Source organism: Mizuhopecten yessoensis, unplaced genomic scaffold (genome assembly GCF_002113885.1).
Source record: "Mizuhopecten yessoensis strain PY_sf001 unplaced genomic scaffold, ASM211388v2 scaffold10599, whole genome shotgun sequence".
Taxonomy (NCBI): Eukaryota; Metazoa; Mollusca; class Bivalvia; order Pectinida; family Pectinidae; genus Mizuhopecten; species Mizuhopecten yessoensis.
In genome coordinates, this window is record NW_018408627.1 from 178,548 (window position 1) to 195,516 (window position 16,969).

General features: G+C 38.8%; 1 protein-coding gene across 1 annotated transcript in view; it reads left to right on the top strand.

Annotated features, from left to right (window-relative positions):
- The window catches only part of LOC110461287 (neuropeptide prohormone-4-like), an 82,813-nt gene that overhangs the window by 48,274 nt on the left and 17,570 nt on the right, over nucleotides 1-16,969 (top strand). The window contains exon 2 of the mRNA XM_021514708.1: nucleotides 15,325-15,469. Coding sequence (XP_021370383.1) covers nucleotides 15,325-15,469 — 145 coding nt within the window. The remainder of the gene's footprint in view (nucleotides 1-15,324; nucleotides 15,470-16,969) is intronic.

Sequence of the window (16,969 nt, forward strand, 5' to 3'; positions counted from 1 at the left end):
CGGCCTGCCCCGATTATCAAATTAGCACCACACCAAATATCGATCGTACAGGAGAGAAAAGGAAAGATCAGCTGATAATATCCCTCCCTCCTCCTCCTCTTTCACCATCCCCTAAGATACATACCCGCACTCACTCACCAATATAACGCATCAAATCAGTTTTACATCCAGCATATTATAGTTAGTTCAAAACATTGGTTTAATAAGCATCATTTGTCAATTTCCTTACACCTGCGATTAGAAACATAAGTATGTCCCTACCGACAATTCCTGTATTTTAAATTGCTTTATTTTTCGAGCCCCTTACATCATTCCATGATCCGCTGTTCTAGAGTCCGTTACTGCGAGTCTATGTCCCCGAGACCTTGTTCCCGTGTTTCTATCCACGATCCCCTGTTCTACAGTTACTGTCCAACAGTCCCCGACCACGAGTCCCTGGTTCCTGTTGGCATGTCTATCTATACCGAAACACGAGTCCCTTTCCTCGAGTCCCTGTTTCATGGCAGCATATCTATCAGCCACCGTACAAGCTGCTGTCTCCTTATACCGAACTACGAGGTGTTGACGGCCGCATTACTCTTCCCGTATTTCAGCAGTGTGCCTGTTATTAGCGAGCTACGTAATCGTTTAGCTTGTCGATTGATTGAGAAAAATAAATGTTAATTAACTGTCGTTAAGCGATAATTGGAGAAGCGAATACAATTAACAAGGAGGCGGCACCACTAGAGATGCCCAGCGTGGAAATGGAGGCTAGAGATGATCCCGTGGACAGTATGAAGGGATATATACAACCGGGGATACTGACAATCACGAACAGGTGTGTGAGCGTGAGACGGACGGGCAAAACAATGGCAGCTCAGGGCAAAACAATGGCAGCTCAGGGCAAAACAATGGCAGCTCAATGTGGACAGGTTCTAAGATTTGCAACTTTGGGTCGTGCGGTTACAACAATCCCAGTGCATTACTCTGCAGCTTATGGAAAAGGATTCAAAATATCTCCAACACGCGAGGATCACGGTACCATATTTCACCCAGTGTGACAGAATTAATTTGGTATTAATTCAGAATTCAAATTGAGTATGCATAGAGAATGCAATCAGCACGCATGATTTGAGTCCCGTATCGCAATGTGTGCACAGTCAAGGAAACACGCCGAACACGAATAGCTGTCTGTCGCTCCTACAAAAGGAAGTGATATAAAATTGTCAGAACTGAAATTGTTCAAATGTATTAGAATTGTTTCAATATTTTTGGAAATCAACGTTAAAAAGAAACTCCATTTTATCATCCTTCTCGGCGTCATTAGTGACAGTGATGCCTTCATTACACAACACATTGCTGATATCAGCAGTGACAGATTGGTAATCTCACTACCCCTAAGTAATCAGTGATGACGTATTACACTACCACTTAACGACGTCATCAGTGACAGTGACGTATTACAATATACTTTCATTGGCTTTGTTGTAAGGAAACATTTACCCTTCCCGAATTTAGCAATGACAGGTGCGTTTTACACCTAACACTACCCCTTATATACGTGATCAGCGACGCTGACGTTTTACGTTACCCCGTCTACGTCATCAGTGACAGTAGCATATATAACTACTATACTGCTCCTTGACGACACCAGCAGTGACAATCTCGCATTGCACACTAGTGATTTGACAAGCGAGCAATGTTGTACATTTTCTATAACACAATTGCGTATGTGGATAATATAGCATGGATAATAAAGCATTTTTTGGCTTTTTACTAACTTTTACCCCCTTCCTGAACGCCACGGGATTTTCCCATTCAAGACGGTCATTTGGAGCTGTTCCTTTGACTCCTACACAAATGCAAAACTGACCAGGAGTCGGTAGATAGTTGACATTAACAAAGGTCGATATGGCGGAACAGATCAGTCTCTCAGTCATTTATAATGATAAACAGAACTGCAATTGTCCGATCTTAAGGCTGAAACGCGGTGTAAATTCACTGATCCAACCAGTCATCCACTACACGTAGGTAGATACGCGACTGTATTCCAATATTCAATATATCTGTATACCGCGTGTCCGCAAATATTCTGATATTTCATATATCTTGATGCCTTGACGAATTAATACCGACACTAAGGCTACGTGTATATGTACCAGAATCAGGGGTTCAACATTCCGAGTAGGCGGCTTATACTCGTCATGTTGCAAAAATTAAATGAAAAGAAAATGTAGGAGCATGAATGCAACCTAATCGTAGTTGAGCACTATCTCTTTCTGCACGGCATCCCCCAATTTGTCCTTCCTTTTGTAAGCAGAGCTTGCTGGTAAGTATTGTCGTCAGTTGATGGGAAATGACAAGACCAGTAAAGACATCAAATACCGATACAAACACAATTACCACCGAACTGTTGAACATTGCTGCACTGTTATTATGAAATCCATTGTGACTTGGTTTGGCTGACACTGGGTTGTGACAATAGACTGGCAAAACGAAAGTGTTTACTATAACACTAGTTGTTTATAAAGTATCCACACTCGTCGATAACAATTGCATGTAATTGGTAAATGTTCTTTTTGTAAAGATGAATCATAATACCGTTTCTCCCGACGACACCAGCTTGATTTATGTTATAATGGAAATCGAAATGCATTTGATAAACAATTTATTTCGTAATCATTTTCATGAACCTGTACAAGGTATGAATTCGAATTTACAAAGAAACGTAATGTCAGCCGCGACTGCAGCTAGACATCGAGATAATTAGAGTGCGGGAATGGCTGAGCGAAGGCATGCAGGTACATGTAGCCGAACCCCCCGGGACGGCGTGCTCCAGGCTTCCCCATACGTACGCACTGATGAATCTATTCTCCGCGGAGGCATGCTTTTTAATCACATATTAAAAGTGTGTGTTCGTTTTCTCCATTCTTCAACTAACATGCATATCCTTGTAATTCCCGGAAATATATCTTTCCGAAAATTTAGGAAGCTACATGTATCTACATGTCACATGCCTTGATGAGAATGTCAGTTTTAATGTTTGATGGTAGTAAGTGGTGAGGTTGCTCCTGACATTATTAGTGGGTGACGTCAGTTTCGTGGTGCTGCTCTAATCACACCTTGTGGAACTGCTGTACAGCTAATCACCTGTCTCGCAATGCCTTGCGTAATAATAGCGAGTTATGGTCGATACCACGCGAACCTCCCGCCGATACCATCCATCGACACTGTCGCCCATCCATCGACACGCCCATCAGTCGACACGCCCTTCAGTCGTTACGCCCACCCGCGGTTGTCAACGTGTACATTCTGAAATGCTTATACTGCGTTTTCTTATACTTCATTCCATATTTCACAAAACAGCGTGTTGCATGGCCATTGTTATTTAAAGTTCCAGGCGGATCCAAGGGGATGTCACCAGCGCAAGTGACACGCCCTTCCCTTGACTTTTTGGGCCCAGAATTGATATGCTACCCCCATTGCAACATTTGGTGTTCTTTATATTTTCTTTCTACTTCCTAGCATACTTTTTGGCAATACCTCACTTTTGGCCTGAGTGTTGAATGTTCGCCCAAGCAAGGAAGGTAATGGGTTTCATCCCCAGACAAGGACATACAAAAGTCCTTAAAAGGGTTATTATTATTTCCTGCTTACGTTTCAGCATTTAAGGTAATTGCTACAAGTGTTTTACCCATTGTCATTATAACGTGACTGACAAGAAAGACTACTATGCTGGGTGTCTTCGGCATGACATAACACGCCGAAGACATCCAGCCCAGTATTTCAGTGTGGTACATTGTAGCAATATAAATCACATCCGCGCTATCACAAGGTGGCAAATACCCCAACATACCATGCCTCCTGCACACATACAACATGCATGCACAATCAACACGTGGAAGCAAGTCCCTGAATGACCTTAGCTGTAAATAAGACGTTAAACCGTATAAAGCCAAACCAAACCAAATCAATTTCTTTATGCGAATAAATTGAAAACAGTTTGGAAATGATTGTTTTAACGCGGAAAGTACCAAAAAACGGAACTGGCATTTTGGAAACTAGCAAACATTAGGTCTCTAAATGAATCGCACCAAACTATTTCTACCGTTTTAATACTATGCTGTTGTGTAGCTGTGTAAGGTCTAACTGACACATACACTCGCGATATATGTAAAGATAAAGGTCAGTGTTACTGGGTCATTGCCCTGGTACGGTTTGTAACCTTTAGAGATGGAACCAAAACCCTCTGTGAATCCCAGAAATTAATTGTTGTGATACGGCCTGGGTTCGCGGAGTGATGAGGCTGGAGTTACATTACTAAATAAACAACGGGGGGAAAGACAAACATCGGCCACACTCTGTACTGTTGACAGTCAGAAGCGCTAGCATAACCCTGTAGCTTTTGATCAAACACAAAGAGAGATTTAAGCAAACCATTTAACGTGTATCATTGCTGGTTTCCATAATATTTGCTCGTAGAAGCTGTATAGAGTGGAAACATCGATGTGGGTGGATGGAACCACAGGTAGAGAGCGCACTAATTGTGCGGAGGGAAGTTAGATACAGACGAGGAGAGGACAGACAGACTTGTACATATGTACAGACTGACAGGTTGATGCCGAGAGATTAAGAGATAGGTTTCAGTATATTACTTTCGAGATCGTTCGTTGGTTCCGATTGATGTAATTGCTTCGCTAACTGGTGCTTTAGTATTTCACATAAACATTCCAAAACAGTCGGCCGTGTTGTGACCTAGTGTGATATGATAAAGCGAAACAAGTAATGCATGGCAGAGAAAAAACAGAATCAATTACTACCTTCACACATATTGTATGAACGTTTAGGTAAGCCTATTCAATAATTTATTCTAGTCGATGTTTTTGAAAATGTATATCTACCAGATTGCATATATTACGTGTAGATGATATATTGCGCCGTGTTTCATAATGCTGATAATGTGTTTTGGTATTAATGTATGTAAAACATATATTTTATAACAAACACAAGATGCTGGTGAATATAAACATGAAGCTTTTATTTCGTTCTGTGCCACGTCAAATGAGTCTGATGTGCTGTGTAGCCTCGGGCGTGGATAATCAACTGTGATCGTTCGATGCTCAACCCTTCAATGACGTCGGCCTGTATATGTTGTTAATAATTTATTAGCAGGAAAAGATAACGCAAATTGCGTGTTAAATTCTCTATTATTAGTTTGTTATCGTTTTATTGTTTTACAATAAAAACTGTTCGTGGTTATTGATTTATGTATGACAAAGATGGAGTCTGTGGACACGAGTAGTAACATGTAGTCTGTTTTTCAATTACACTTAATTGTATGTGTATTTAAATCAAAACCGTTTAATCACAGAGGGCCTTCACCAATATCAGATTCCTATAAATCTGTAACGTTAGACATCTCCTATACCTGTGCACCCAGCTGAAACCGATACCAAATCCTGAATGTAGAGTTTAATGTTTGCTTTTCGTTATTGGCATTGTTATATTTTCTATTCATGTTTAAATTCTGTTTTGGCTGAGTTAATGGGACCTTTAATTACCAATGCATCACGACGAATCTATCGTTGCCGGATATCACTGCGCGAATGCAGTTGCTGGTATAGAGACATTTCACTTCCATTTACACTAGAGTGCCTGAGCTATAGAAATTAATTAAGGATTGTGTATTGTCTGGGAAACAGATTAATTGTGTTTTAATGACATCAGGTACCGTGTATCAGACCCACAAACGTTGAGAAAAGGAGATATGTCATTTGGAGACGATGCACACTTCTCGCCATTAGTTCTGTAAATGTTTCTTTGATGTGTAAGGGAACATTCTGCGGAATATGACTCGATTCGACTTGGATGTGGAGGCATTAAGTTCGGGAGTGTATGCCCCATTACTAAAGTCCAACGTTGGCTGATAACAGATCCTACTAAACAACCTCCTACGTAATATAGTTTCTCTATGAAGGTCACGCCGGAGGTTCTACTTGTAATACGTTAAATAAGAATAGATTTGGATTCGACTGCCGATCTCATTAATCAGATTAGGGTAATTCCGAAGGCATATCAGTCGGTTGACTGTTAAGGTTCATCAAGGCCCCTAAGAGATGGTACATGTATGATCAACCTATATTTTAACCCCCGATAAAGCATATCTTAACACCCCGATCAAACATGGGAATTAACATATGTAATTTGGATCTTGATTTACTTAGTCTTCTTTGTACATTTAAGTAGCGCATTAAGGCTGATGTCTTCAGAAAACAATATTTCACAATAATTATAACATATCATTCTCCTGTAACAAAAACTGAATGCTACGAAATGACACATTATCTAGCGCTCTCGTTAACGGTGTATCCACGCTTATTGAATTTACATCATACCAATTACTTTTTAAACTTATTATTTTCGAACAAATATGCGTAATCTATGAGTGAGTAGGAAGGTGAAGCTGGGACAACGTCTTAGTAACAGTTGGCCCTATATCACGAATGAGAATGATGCCGGAAGAAGATGTAGGGAAACAATAATACAAAATGTATCTTACAAATTGCCAAATACCAAGAGAAAAATATCTTCAGAGGGCACCTAATCAGAAATAATTTACATTGATGTAATATATGTTCTACCAAAGGAAAGTGATTAAAACAAATATTGTGAATTTTAATCATAACAAGGACTTGTAATCGTAAAGCGATTTTCATGCTCGAATTTAGATTTTTGCTCAAGTTCCAATGCTAGTTTAATTCAGATTTTTTTTTTTCAATTCAAACTGAATAACTTGAGCCTGTCTAGGTATCTCTGAGAGTTACAACGTTAGTACGAGAATGTTTTTCTTATTTATACGAGGCTGGTTACATACAGGTTTTTGATCAATTTTCAAGAAAATCTTCGTTGTTGGCTGGGAAATACCTCGTTCCCTGCGTTTTCGACAGATATTTTAAGATATTAACATAATCGGTTGGAACTATGATCTGACCCTGAAACTCAGGCTTCATGGCCAAACAACGCATCATGTCCTTTCGTCAAATGAAAGTACACTCAGCCAATCAATGCAATTTAATTAAACATGAAAAATAGCCTGGTTCGTTTCGATTTGACATATAATTTCCCTTAAGTCATAACCTAAAAACTCAGAAATGTACTATATTCGTGCACAACGAGTAGGGTCGCTATAAAGAAGTGTAACAGTTTCTTAAAACTGCAATATATAGGTATTAAACAGCGTTGTGTTGCCTTTACGGTGGTATGGACGCGAGGAGATACAGACATATTATATGTAGCGCGTTATCACAACACTTACGATGGGATGTACTTAATCAATTCAATTTATTACCAAATGCACATTGCATATAGGCGTACAAAATATACATATAGATAAATACTTTACAAACATCTTGTACAATGGCGGAGAACATATGCAATAGATTCAATTCCATACATAATATTCACAAATTATGAAATTGGCATAAGTTTGGGAAAACTTTAAGGTTTTCCTAAGGTAACTTAGCGGAGTCTTATGAAGCATAATTTAGTTGCATAATTTAGTCGTTTAGGAAATAATACAAATAAAGACTTAATCTAACCAAATTTCTAGGAAATAACAAAACTTCAAAGTCATTCATACAACCTCAACATGAAAGTAGAACGAGTACTATATATTATATAATGAAATGAGATTATTACTTATTGTGAAATAAAAGACATAGATCTCAATCGCATTATACAGTAACAAAACGTTTATAGCAAGAATTTGATACAGCTTGTATTTCATAAAATACGACTTCTTTTAACAGTTGCCTGAATCAAGTACTTAAATAAATTTCTAATAAGTTTAAAATTTTTGCTAGACAGTAGCTCTATTAATTTAAACACAGAAGGACGAATACGATAATATGGCTTGATATACGATACTCTTAATTCTAAAAACACAGGACACATAAGAATGAAATGAAACTCATCATCGACATCTCCAAGATCACATAAAGTACACAATCTCTGGTTTCGAGGCACTGCATTATAGCTACCTCTCTCTATATTAAGGTTATGTGCTTGAATCTATATTTCGCAAGAATACATTTATTTTTTCTAAATAGCGGTTTTGTAAAATATCATTGGAGATCAAAACGGTCAACAATGTGTTTATAAAACAAACATTTTGAAGATGTCTCGAATATGTTTCTCATTTCCTGAAAAAAAGTATCCTTTATGCGTTGTATATATAATGGTAAAAAAGATTTCTCATTTGGTACACATTGTGCCAACCACACGTCTCCAAAACCCAACGTACACAAATCACGTCTCAGATGATAAACCCAATTTGCTTAACAATTTTGTTTCCTGCTATAAAGCTCTAAAAGTTCATCGTAACAGGCCCTCAAAATACAGTTAATAGTCTTAAATATTTGCAGCCAGTACTTTACAATATCAATCCTACGCTGTATATGCAAAGGGTAACGACCAAGTTCAAAATACACCATGGCATTATTTACTGCTTTCCTGACACCCAATACGGTTTTCAAAAATAATAAATGTATATTTTCAATCTGCGGTGCAGAACTATAACCCCATACTTCACACCCATAATTTACAATACATGATATATAAGTATCAAATAAAGATAACTTGGTCTTTTCATTCAACAAAAATCTGTTCGCTTTCCGATTAAGAAGAAAGTAAGCTTTCCTTCCTTGTACAGCAATTTTGTTCAATGCAATGGTAAATTTACCATTATAATTAAAAACCAAACCTAAATAGCAAAATTGATCTACCACTTCTATAGCTTTACCATCAAAAATCCACTGCTCGTTTGGATACAGTCGTTTACTTTTCCTAAAAACAACTATTTTTGTTTTGTCTACATTTACAGATAAATTCCAACGTCGAGAATAAGTGATTAAAATATCCAACATATTTTGAAGTTCAACTACATCCTCAGAAAAAAATACCGTATCATCGGCATACACAATTAAAAACAAATTAAGTAATTGCAAGTGATAACTTTGGCAATTTGTCTTAATCAATTCGGATTCCATGTCGTTGACAAATAAAGAAAATATTATTGGAGATAAAGATTCTCCTTGTGATAATCCGACCTGTAAGTCGTACATAGGAGAAAATTTACCATGAAGCTTTTCACATGACTTGACATTCTCGTATATAGATTTGATAACATTAAGCATCCGTCCTATTACACCCGATTTCCACAATTTACACCACAATTTATGATGTGATACACTCTCAAACGCTTTTCTATAGTCTACGAAAATACAATAAAGCCTTTTATTACTCTGTAAAGTTTTAGTAATCAAGGTAGGAAGTACAACAATTGCATCTCTGGTACCACTCCCGGGCTTAAAACCAAACTGAGCATCTGTTATTACATTCTCGCTTTTGCTCCACTTTAACATTCGTTTATTCAAGGGTGAGGTAAATAACTTGGCCATATGACTTACTAACGTGATTCCCCTATAGTTATTTACGTCATTTTTATTACCTTTTTATGCAGAGGTATAACAACTTCTTCTGACCAAGCTTTAGGAAAGTATCCTACCTGTAATATAGTATTAAACAATTTCTGGAAAATTGTTGCAAAAACATCAATATACTCAATAAAATATTCATTAATGACATTGTCTATACCGGCGGATTTACCTTTGGATGACCCTTTCATTGAAACTAATACTTCATCAAGACTGAAATCGTCATCAAGCTCAGTGTAAATACATTCGTTATCAACTTCAACTTGCTCAACATTCTCGGGAGAAAAGTCAACTGAATTGTTGGCAATATCTTTAAAATATTGGTAAAAATCATTTAAAACCAGATTTCCGGAATCACAAGTCTTACGTCTAGAAAAATTACTATAAAAAAACTTTTGGATAATTTTTTCTCAAAATGTCTAACATATCGCCTTCATTCCGAAGATAAGATCTCTTCACCCTCGCCTCGTAGGTCTTGTATTTCTTCTTTTCACGAACTAAGTTTTCTCTATTGCTAACAGTTCTACATATATTAAAAGATCTTAAAGCGTTTCTATATATTCTACGTAAACGTTTACATTCGTTATCAAACCATGGTTTGCCAGGTTCCTTGACCTTACGTCTAGACTTCTGATGACAAGAACAATTACAAGTACGTATACGTTTCTCGAAACAGCAAGACTTGTCAAAAGTAAAGTGAACGTTGTTAACCAGTACTTCCAAACATTTGTCAATACTGTCCATAGTATTCTCTAAGATAGTCAACGAATTTGCAATTAATGCCCTATTTGCATTCATAGAATCAGCAGTATTCACTCTTGCTTCTTCTGTCCAGGACACAGACTTAGTAGTACTAAACGTATTACTGAAGTCACAACAATTACAAATATGAGTGTCTGCTTTTAAGGTGGAAAACAATGGCGCGTGGTCAGAATATTCATTAAAATCCCCAACATTACAATATTGAACCTGGTCCAAATGATGGCTATGAGCCAGTACATAATCAATTGTACTTGTACCTAAGGCATTATAAAACGTAAATTTACCTTCGATATCACCAGTCGTCCGACCATTTAATATTCGAAAACCAGTAGTCTTACACATTTGCAAAAGACGACGCCCAAATTGGTTAACAAAAACATCTTCAGAATTACGAACACTTTCATCAACTTCATCTTCATAGGGTATCACATTATCTATAACCTGATGTAAACTATCATGTAGAACATCAAATGGAATAAAGTCAGGCTCTCTACCAGTTCTACTGTTGAGATCACCCGTGATAAATACATGACCCATACAGCTGAATTTGGCAATTCCAATTTCCAATACATCAAACATATTGACATCATAACTGTCATAGAATGTTGCCCTTTCTGGTGGAAGATATACAAAACAGAGATATGTATCGATATTGTCAAAAAAGGGCTTGCCATCTAGCTTTATCCACAAAATACTATCAGATACTACCTCTTTAAGCGTTATATGCTCTGTCAGCCATGATTTAAATAAACATATCATGCCACCCCCTTTACATTTACTTCTCTTGAAAGGTGGAAAATAATCGAAACCTTTAACATTGACATTATCCAAATTATTTAACCAACATTCACTTAGAAAAACAATATCTGAATCTTGAAAAATATTAAGAAATTACGTATCTAGCCTGACGTGACGGTGGACAACCGGAAGTTGATGCTCCTGTTCCGTTGGGAGTTGACGGCTGGCGCGATCTCTTCGGCCTGCTTTCCTCTACATTCATGGGTGCAGCAGGCTGAACACGTGATTCCATCCTTTGAGAACTCGTCTCGCCCGTGTACAATACACCATCGACGAACATCTCATCACATACAAGTCTTACTTTGTGCCCAATAAAAGGTTTACTCCATATGATCGTATACGACATCAGTGATATGATTAAAAGAAATAGCAGATGAAATACGAATAGTTAAAGGGGAAATATTCCCAATCCAGGATATACCACAATGTGACATGCGATGGACACAATGTTCGCCTATTACCTTTAACATATAACTTATTTTACTTCATAACTGCTACTTATTGTTAATGATAAAATGAGGAAAGAAAATATAACATGAGGAACAGGAAACATTACATTATATTTTATAAATAATACATCAATATATGAAAACTTCAAAATCAGAACAATTCTAGAGTTGGCATAGCTATCAAACAAGGAAGTAATGTACGTGTGAAAGTGTGCGCACGCAGGTAATATATCGTGTGACGACTGTATGAAGTACCTCTTTATTTGTACATATTTATTGAAAATCATTTAATACGGAGCGGAAGCCGGCGAGTTATCACACAGCTCTGACTGTATCTGTTTCCTGTCAGGAGCATCATGTGATCGAAAACGTTTCATCAGGCGCGTTAATAGTTGTTCGTGTTACACTCGACACCCGTGAGTCGATCAGCCATCGGCTATAAGGAAAAGTGTGTGAATTGTTAATGAAATTGTGGATTTTATCTTAATTGAATTTGTTTATTTCCAAGTTTTTTAATTAATAAAGCATGTGTGATTTACACTTTAGCCTACATAGCGATAACATAAAAGCCGAGTAAAAACTTATCAAACTCATCGACAGTAAATTGCGTCATCAAACCACGTGTTTATTACATTTTAAAATCAATCTGGTGTTTTGCCGCTGTTCTGGTGTATCAGGTTGTCATTAACACTTGCGCCAATGGACAGTGACGTTGACGCCGGGCCAAGGGTAGGTGCGCGCGGGAAATGTACTTTTTTATTACAATAATAACGATTTACTCAAACAATATTGAAATTAGAAATTCAAGCCTTCGTGACAAACAGTGTATGGCTAGCTCAACACGCACGCGCACAGTGACGTGCATCACTGGTGACCTGCTGTCACTACCTTAATTACAGCACGCGAGGGACACGACCTGGCTAAGCTTACGTTACAAGAATCAGCAGAAATAACAATCCGTGAAGTGTCAGTCATAAGAATATCTGAATTACAAATTCGGCACATTAAATGTGTTTAATTGTTCTCCCGTGTACATACTTTATTCACATTACCTTTTAAAAATATGAATTTCATATCTATAAATCCGTCAGGCTTGAATTTCAATAACTTACAGTTAGTATAGGATATCTACCGACTGAGAAGATGTACGAATAGAGAGCAACGTCCTAATGTAATTTAACATTGGTCTCTCTACGCCGTCGTTCTGTAGTTACTGTTATGTCTCTGTACGTCGTCGTTCTGTAGTTACTGTCCCGTCTCTGTCCGCCATCGTTCTGTAGTTACTGTCCTGTCTCTGTGCGCCGTCGTTCTGTAGTTACTGTCCCGTCTCTGTCCGCCATCGTTCTGTAGTTACTGTCCTGTCTCTGTGCGCCGTCGTTCTGTAGTTACTGTCCTGTGTCTGTACGCCGTCGTTCTGTAGTTACTGTCCCGTCTCTGTACGCCATCGTTCTGTAGTTACTGTCCTGTCTCTGTACGCGTCGTTCTGTAGTTACTGTCCTGGCTCTGTACGCGTCGTTCTGTAGTTACTGTCCTGGCTCTGTACGCGTCGTTCTGTAGTTACTGTCCTGTCTCTGTACGTCGTCGTTCTGTAGTTACTGTCATGTCTCTGTACGCCGTCGTTCTGTAGTTTTTGTCCTGTCTCTGTACGCCATCGTTCTGTAGTTACTGTCCCGTCTCTGTACGCGTCGTTCTGTAGTTACTGTCATGTCTCTGTACACCGTCATTATGTAGTTACTGTCCCGTCTCTGTACGCCGTCGTTCTTTAGTTAATGTCATGTATCTGTACGCCGTCGTTCTGTGGTTAATGTCATGTCTCTGTACGTCGTCGTTCTGTAGTTACTGTCATGTCTCTGTACCCCGTCATTATGTAGTTACTGTCCTGTCTCTGTACGCCGTCGTTATGTAGTTACTGTCCTGTCTCTGTACGTCGTCGTTCTGTAGTTACTGTCATGTCTCTGTACCCCGTCATTATGTAGTTACTGTCCTGTCTCTGTACGCCGTCGTTCTGTATTTAATGTCATGTATCTGTCCGCCGACGTTCTGTAGTTACTGTCCTGTCTCTGTACGCGTCGTTCTGTAGTTACTGGCATGTCTCTGTACGCGTCGTTCTGTAGTTACTCTCCTGTCTCTGTACGTCGTCGTTCTGTAGTTTTTGTCCTGTCTCTGTACGTCGTCGTTCTGTAGTTTTTGTCCTGTCTCTGTACGCCATCGTTCTGTAGTTACTGTCATGTCTCTGTACGTCGTCGTTCTGTAGTTACTGTCCTTTCTTTGAACAACATACACGGTCATACTATCTAGTCTATATTTCTGTAGTTACTGTCCCGTCTCTGTACGTCGTCGTTCTGTAGTTACTGTCCTTTCTTTGAACAACATACACGGTCATACTATCTAGTCTATATTTCTGTAGTTACTGTCCCGTCTCTGTACGCCGTCGTTTTGTAGTTACTGTCCTGTCTCTGTACGCCGTCGTTATGTAGTTACTGTCCTGTCTCTGTACGTCGTCGTTCTGTAGTTTTTGTCCTGTCTCTGTCCGCCGTCGTTCTGTAATTACTGTCATGTCTCTGTACGCCGTCGTTCTGTAGTTTTTTTCCTGTCTCTGTACGCCATCGTTCTGTAGTTACTGTCCCGTCCCTGTACGTCGTCGTTCTGTAGTTACTGTCCCTTCTCTGTACGCGTCGTTCTGTAGTTACTGGCATGTCTCTGTACGCGTCGTTCTGTAGTTTTTGTCCTGTCTCTGTACGCTATCGTTCTCTAGTTACTGTCATGTCTCTGTCCGCGTCGTTCTGTAGTTACTGTCATGTCTCTGTACCCCGTCATTATGTAGTTACTGTCCTGTCTCTGTACGCCGTCGTTCTGGAGTTACTGTCCTGTGTCTGTACGCCGTCGTTCTGTAGTTACTGTCCTGTGTCTGTACGCCGTCGTTTTGTAGTTTTTGTCCTGTCTCTGTACGCCGTCGTTCTGTAATTACTGTCCTGTGTCTGTACGCCGTCGTTTTGTAGTTTTTGTCCTGTCTCTGTACGCCGTCGTTCTGTAGTTACAGTCCTGTCTCTGTACGCCGTCGTTCTGTAGTTTTTGTCCTGTCTCTGTACGCTATCGTTCTCTAGTTACTGTCATGTCTCTGTCCGCGTCGTTCTGTAGTTACTGTCCTGTCTCTCTGTAGTTACTGTCCCGTCTCTGTACGCGTCGTTCTTTATTTACTGTCATGTCTCTGTACGCCGTCGTTCTGTAGTTACTGTCCAGTCTCTGTACGCCGTCGTTCTGTAGTTAATGTCATGTATCTGTACGCCGTCGTTCTGTAGTTACTGTCATGTCTCTGTACCCCGTCATTATGTAGTTACTGTCCTGTCTCTGTACGCCGTCGTTCTGGAGTTACTGTCCCGTCTCTGTACGCCATCGTTCTGTAGTTACTGGCCCGTCTCTGTACGCGTCGTTCTGTAGTTCCTGTCATGTCTCTGTACGCCGTCGTTCTGTAGTTTTTGTCCTGTCTCTGTACGCTATCGTTCTCTAGTTACTGTCATGTCTCTGTACGCGTCGTTCTGTAGTTTCTGTCCTGTCTCTGTACGCCGTCGTTCTGTAATTACTGTCATGTCTCTGTACGCCGTCGTTCTGTAGTTAATGTCATGTATCTGTACGCCGTCGTTCTGTAGTTAATGTCATGTCTCTGTACGTCGTCGTTCTGTAGTTACTGTCCTTTCTTTGAACAACATACACGGTCATACTATCTAGTCTATATATATAATGTACATCTTTCTCCTGAAATGCTCGTCATCATATTACACATATTCGGTTTTATTTCTAATACAGTTACACTTTTAATACAATATCATGTTTTATTGTTCCAGATGCGAGGGGTTGGACGGCAGGAGATAGCTGTACTTCTGTTCGTTCTATCGTGCGCATGCGTATATGGTATGAAAATCGACTTTTCAAGGCTAAGGCAACTCAGGAAACCATTCATACTAGAGAAACGAGGTCCTTCAGAAGCAGGTAAGATTTTCCAGGTAATCACATCCCCACCTTTACATCACACACTATCTTTAAGCAAGTAATTCTATGGAGAAATTGTAATTCTAGATATATCAAACCTGTTGCGGGCTAAAAATGTGTACAGCAGATATGGTGTGGTTACATTCCTGTTATATTCCGTGTGCTTCAGAAACATGATTTCTATACAAATTTGGAATTATGATAATATAATTACTAGTACTTCGCTATGCATTGTGTCTGCGTCAGATTCCATGTCGCCCCTCTATTAGTCGTGGCTACCTTGTGACGTAATGACCTAGAGACGCCTGGTGACCAACGGTATTTCGGTAATCTTGGATAACTTAGAGACCTATAGGATAGCCCGGTTTTCTGTGGCAGATTGCAAAACCCTGCACACAACATCAATGGTTTAACTTACTTCCGACAAATTTCATGAAAACGCTCATCTTTTCGAAGAACCTGCCGCAGATATTGTAGATATCTAGTAAAATAGAGAAAGCAATTCGTCATCTTAAATCGAATAAGGCCAGTGGAATTGACAATACATCCTATGAATAATTCATTCATATTAAATAATTCATTGCAACTTGTATCAATGTACTTTATAATGATATTATCAGACTTGGTTTTTACCATTATTGTGGTCCATTGGTAGTAAAAGAAGGCGATGCAGTTCATCCAAATAACTACAAGGGAATTACATTCGTATTATAGTTAGTGAAGAAACTGCCTACCTCTTTTTCAACAGGTGCGATTTGATGGAGAACATAACTACGTGTCCTGATTCTATCAACATTAGATGTAATAAGTAAACGTCTTTATTGTTATTGTGTAGAGTATGTGTTATACAGGGTACGACTCTGTTAACAGACCAATGAGGGAGTTATAAGCTGATCAGTGAGATGAGCAGGTGAAATACCATCACTGGTAAGATCGCTGCATACAAATGTGTTGGAAACAGTTATCACACATAGGTAAACGATATTGAGTAGTGGTTTATCAAGTTCAAGTTCAATAATTGCTTTGGTCAAAGACTCATCAGTACTCACAGTCATTTATAAGAGCAAAATACATCTGATATATTAACAAATAAACACACACGTTCGTATCGAGATGCAAAACTTCTTATAACTAAATTAAAACTAGGAAACAACAATATATGAGACAGATTTGCCTTTCAAAGAAGATAACTGTTCGTGAATTGATTTCAAAATTGTAAATTTATTTCTTCTTACATGAATGTATTTTTTACACCGGTTTTTTTTATAGCTGAAATTAAGAAGGCCTGCGAAAGGCTATTTTTTGTTATGAATGAGTAAGATCTATTTATTACTTTGAAGCTTTCGACTCCTCTAATCTATTCTTAATTCTGGAGCGTTGGTAGATTGATAGAAATCGAAAATTGGTGTAACGGTGTCCAATTGAGACAAAATTTCTTGGTCTTTTATACAATCATAACGGTAAATACAATATGTAAGCAAATTCGATAGGGGGGGGGGG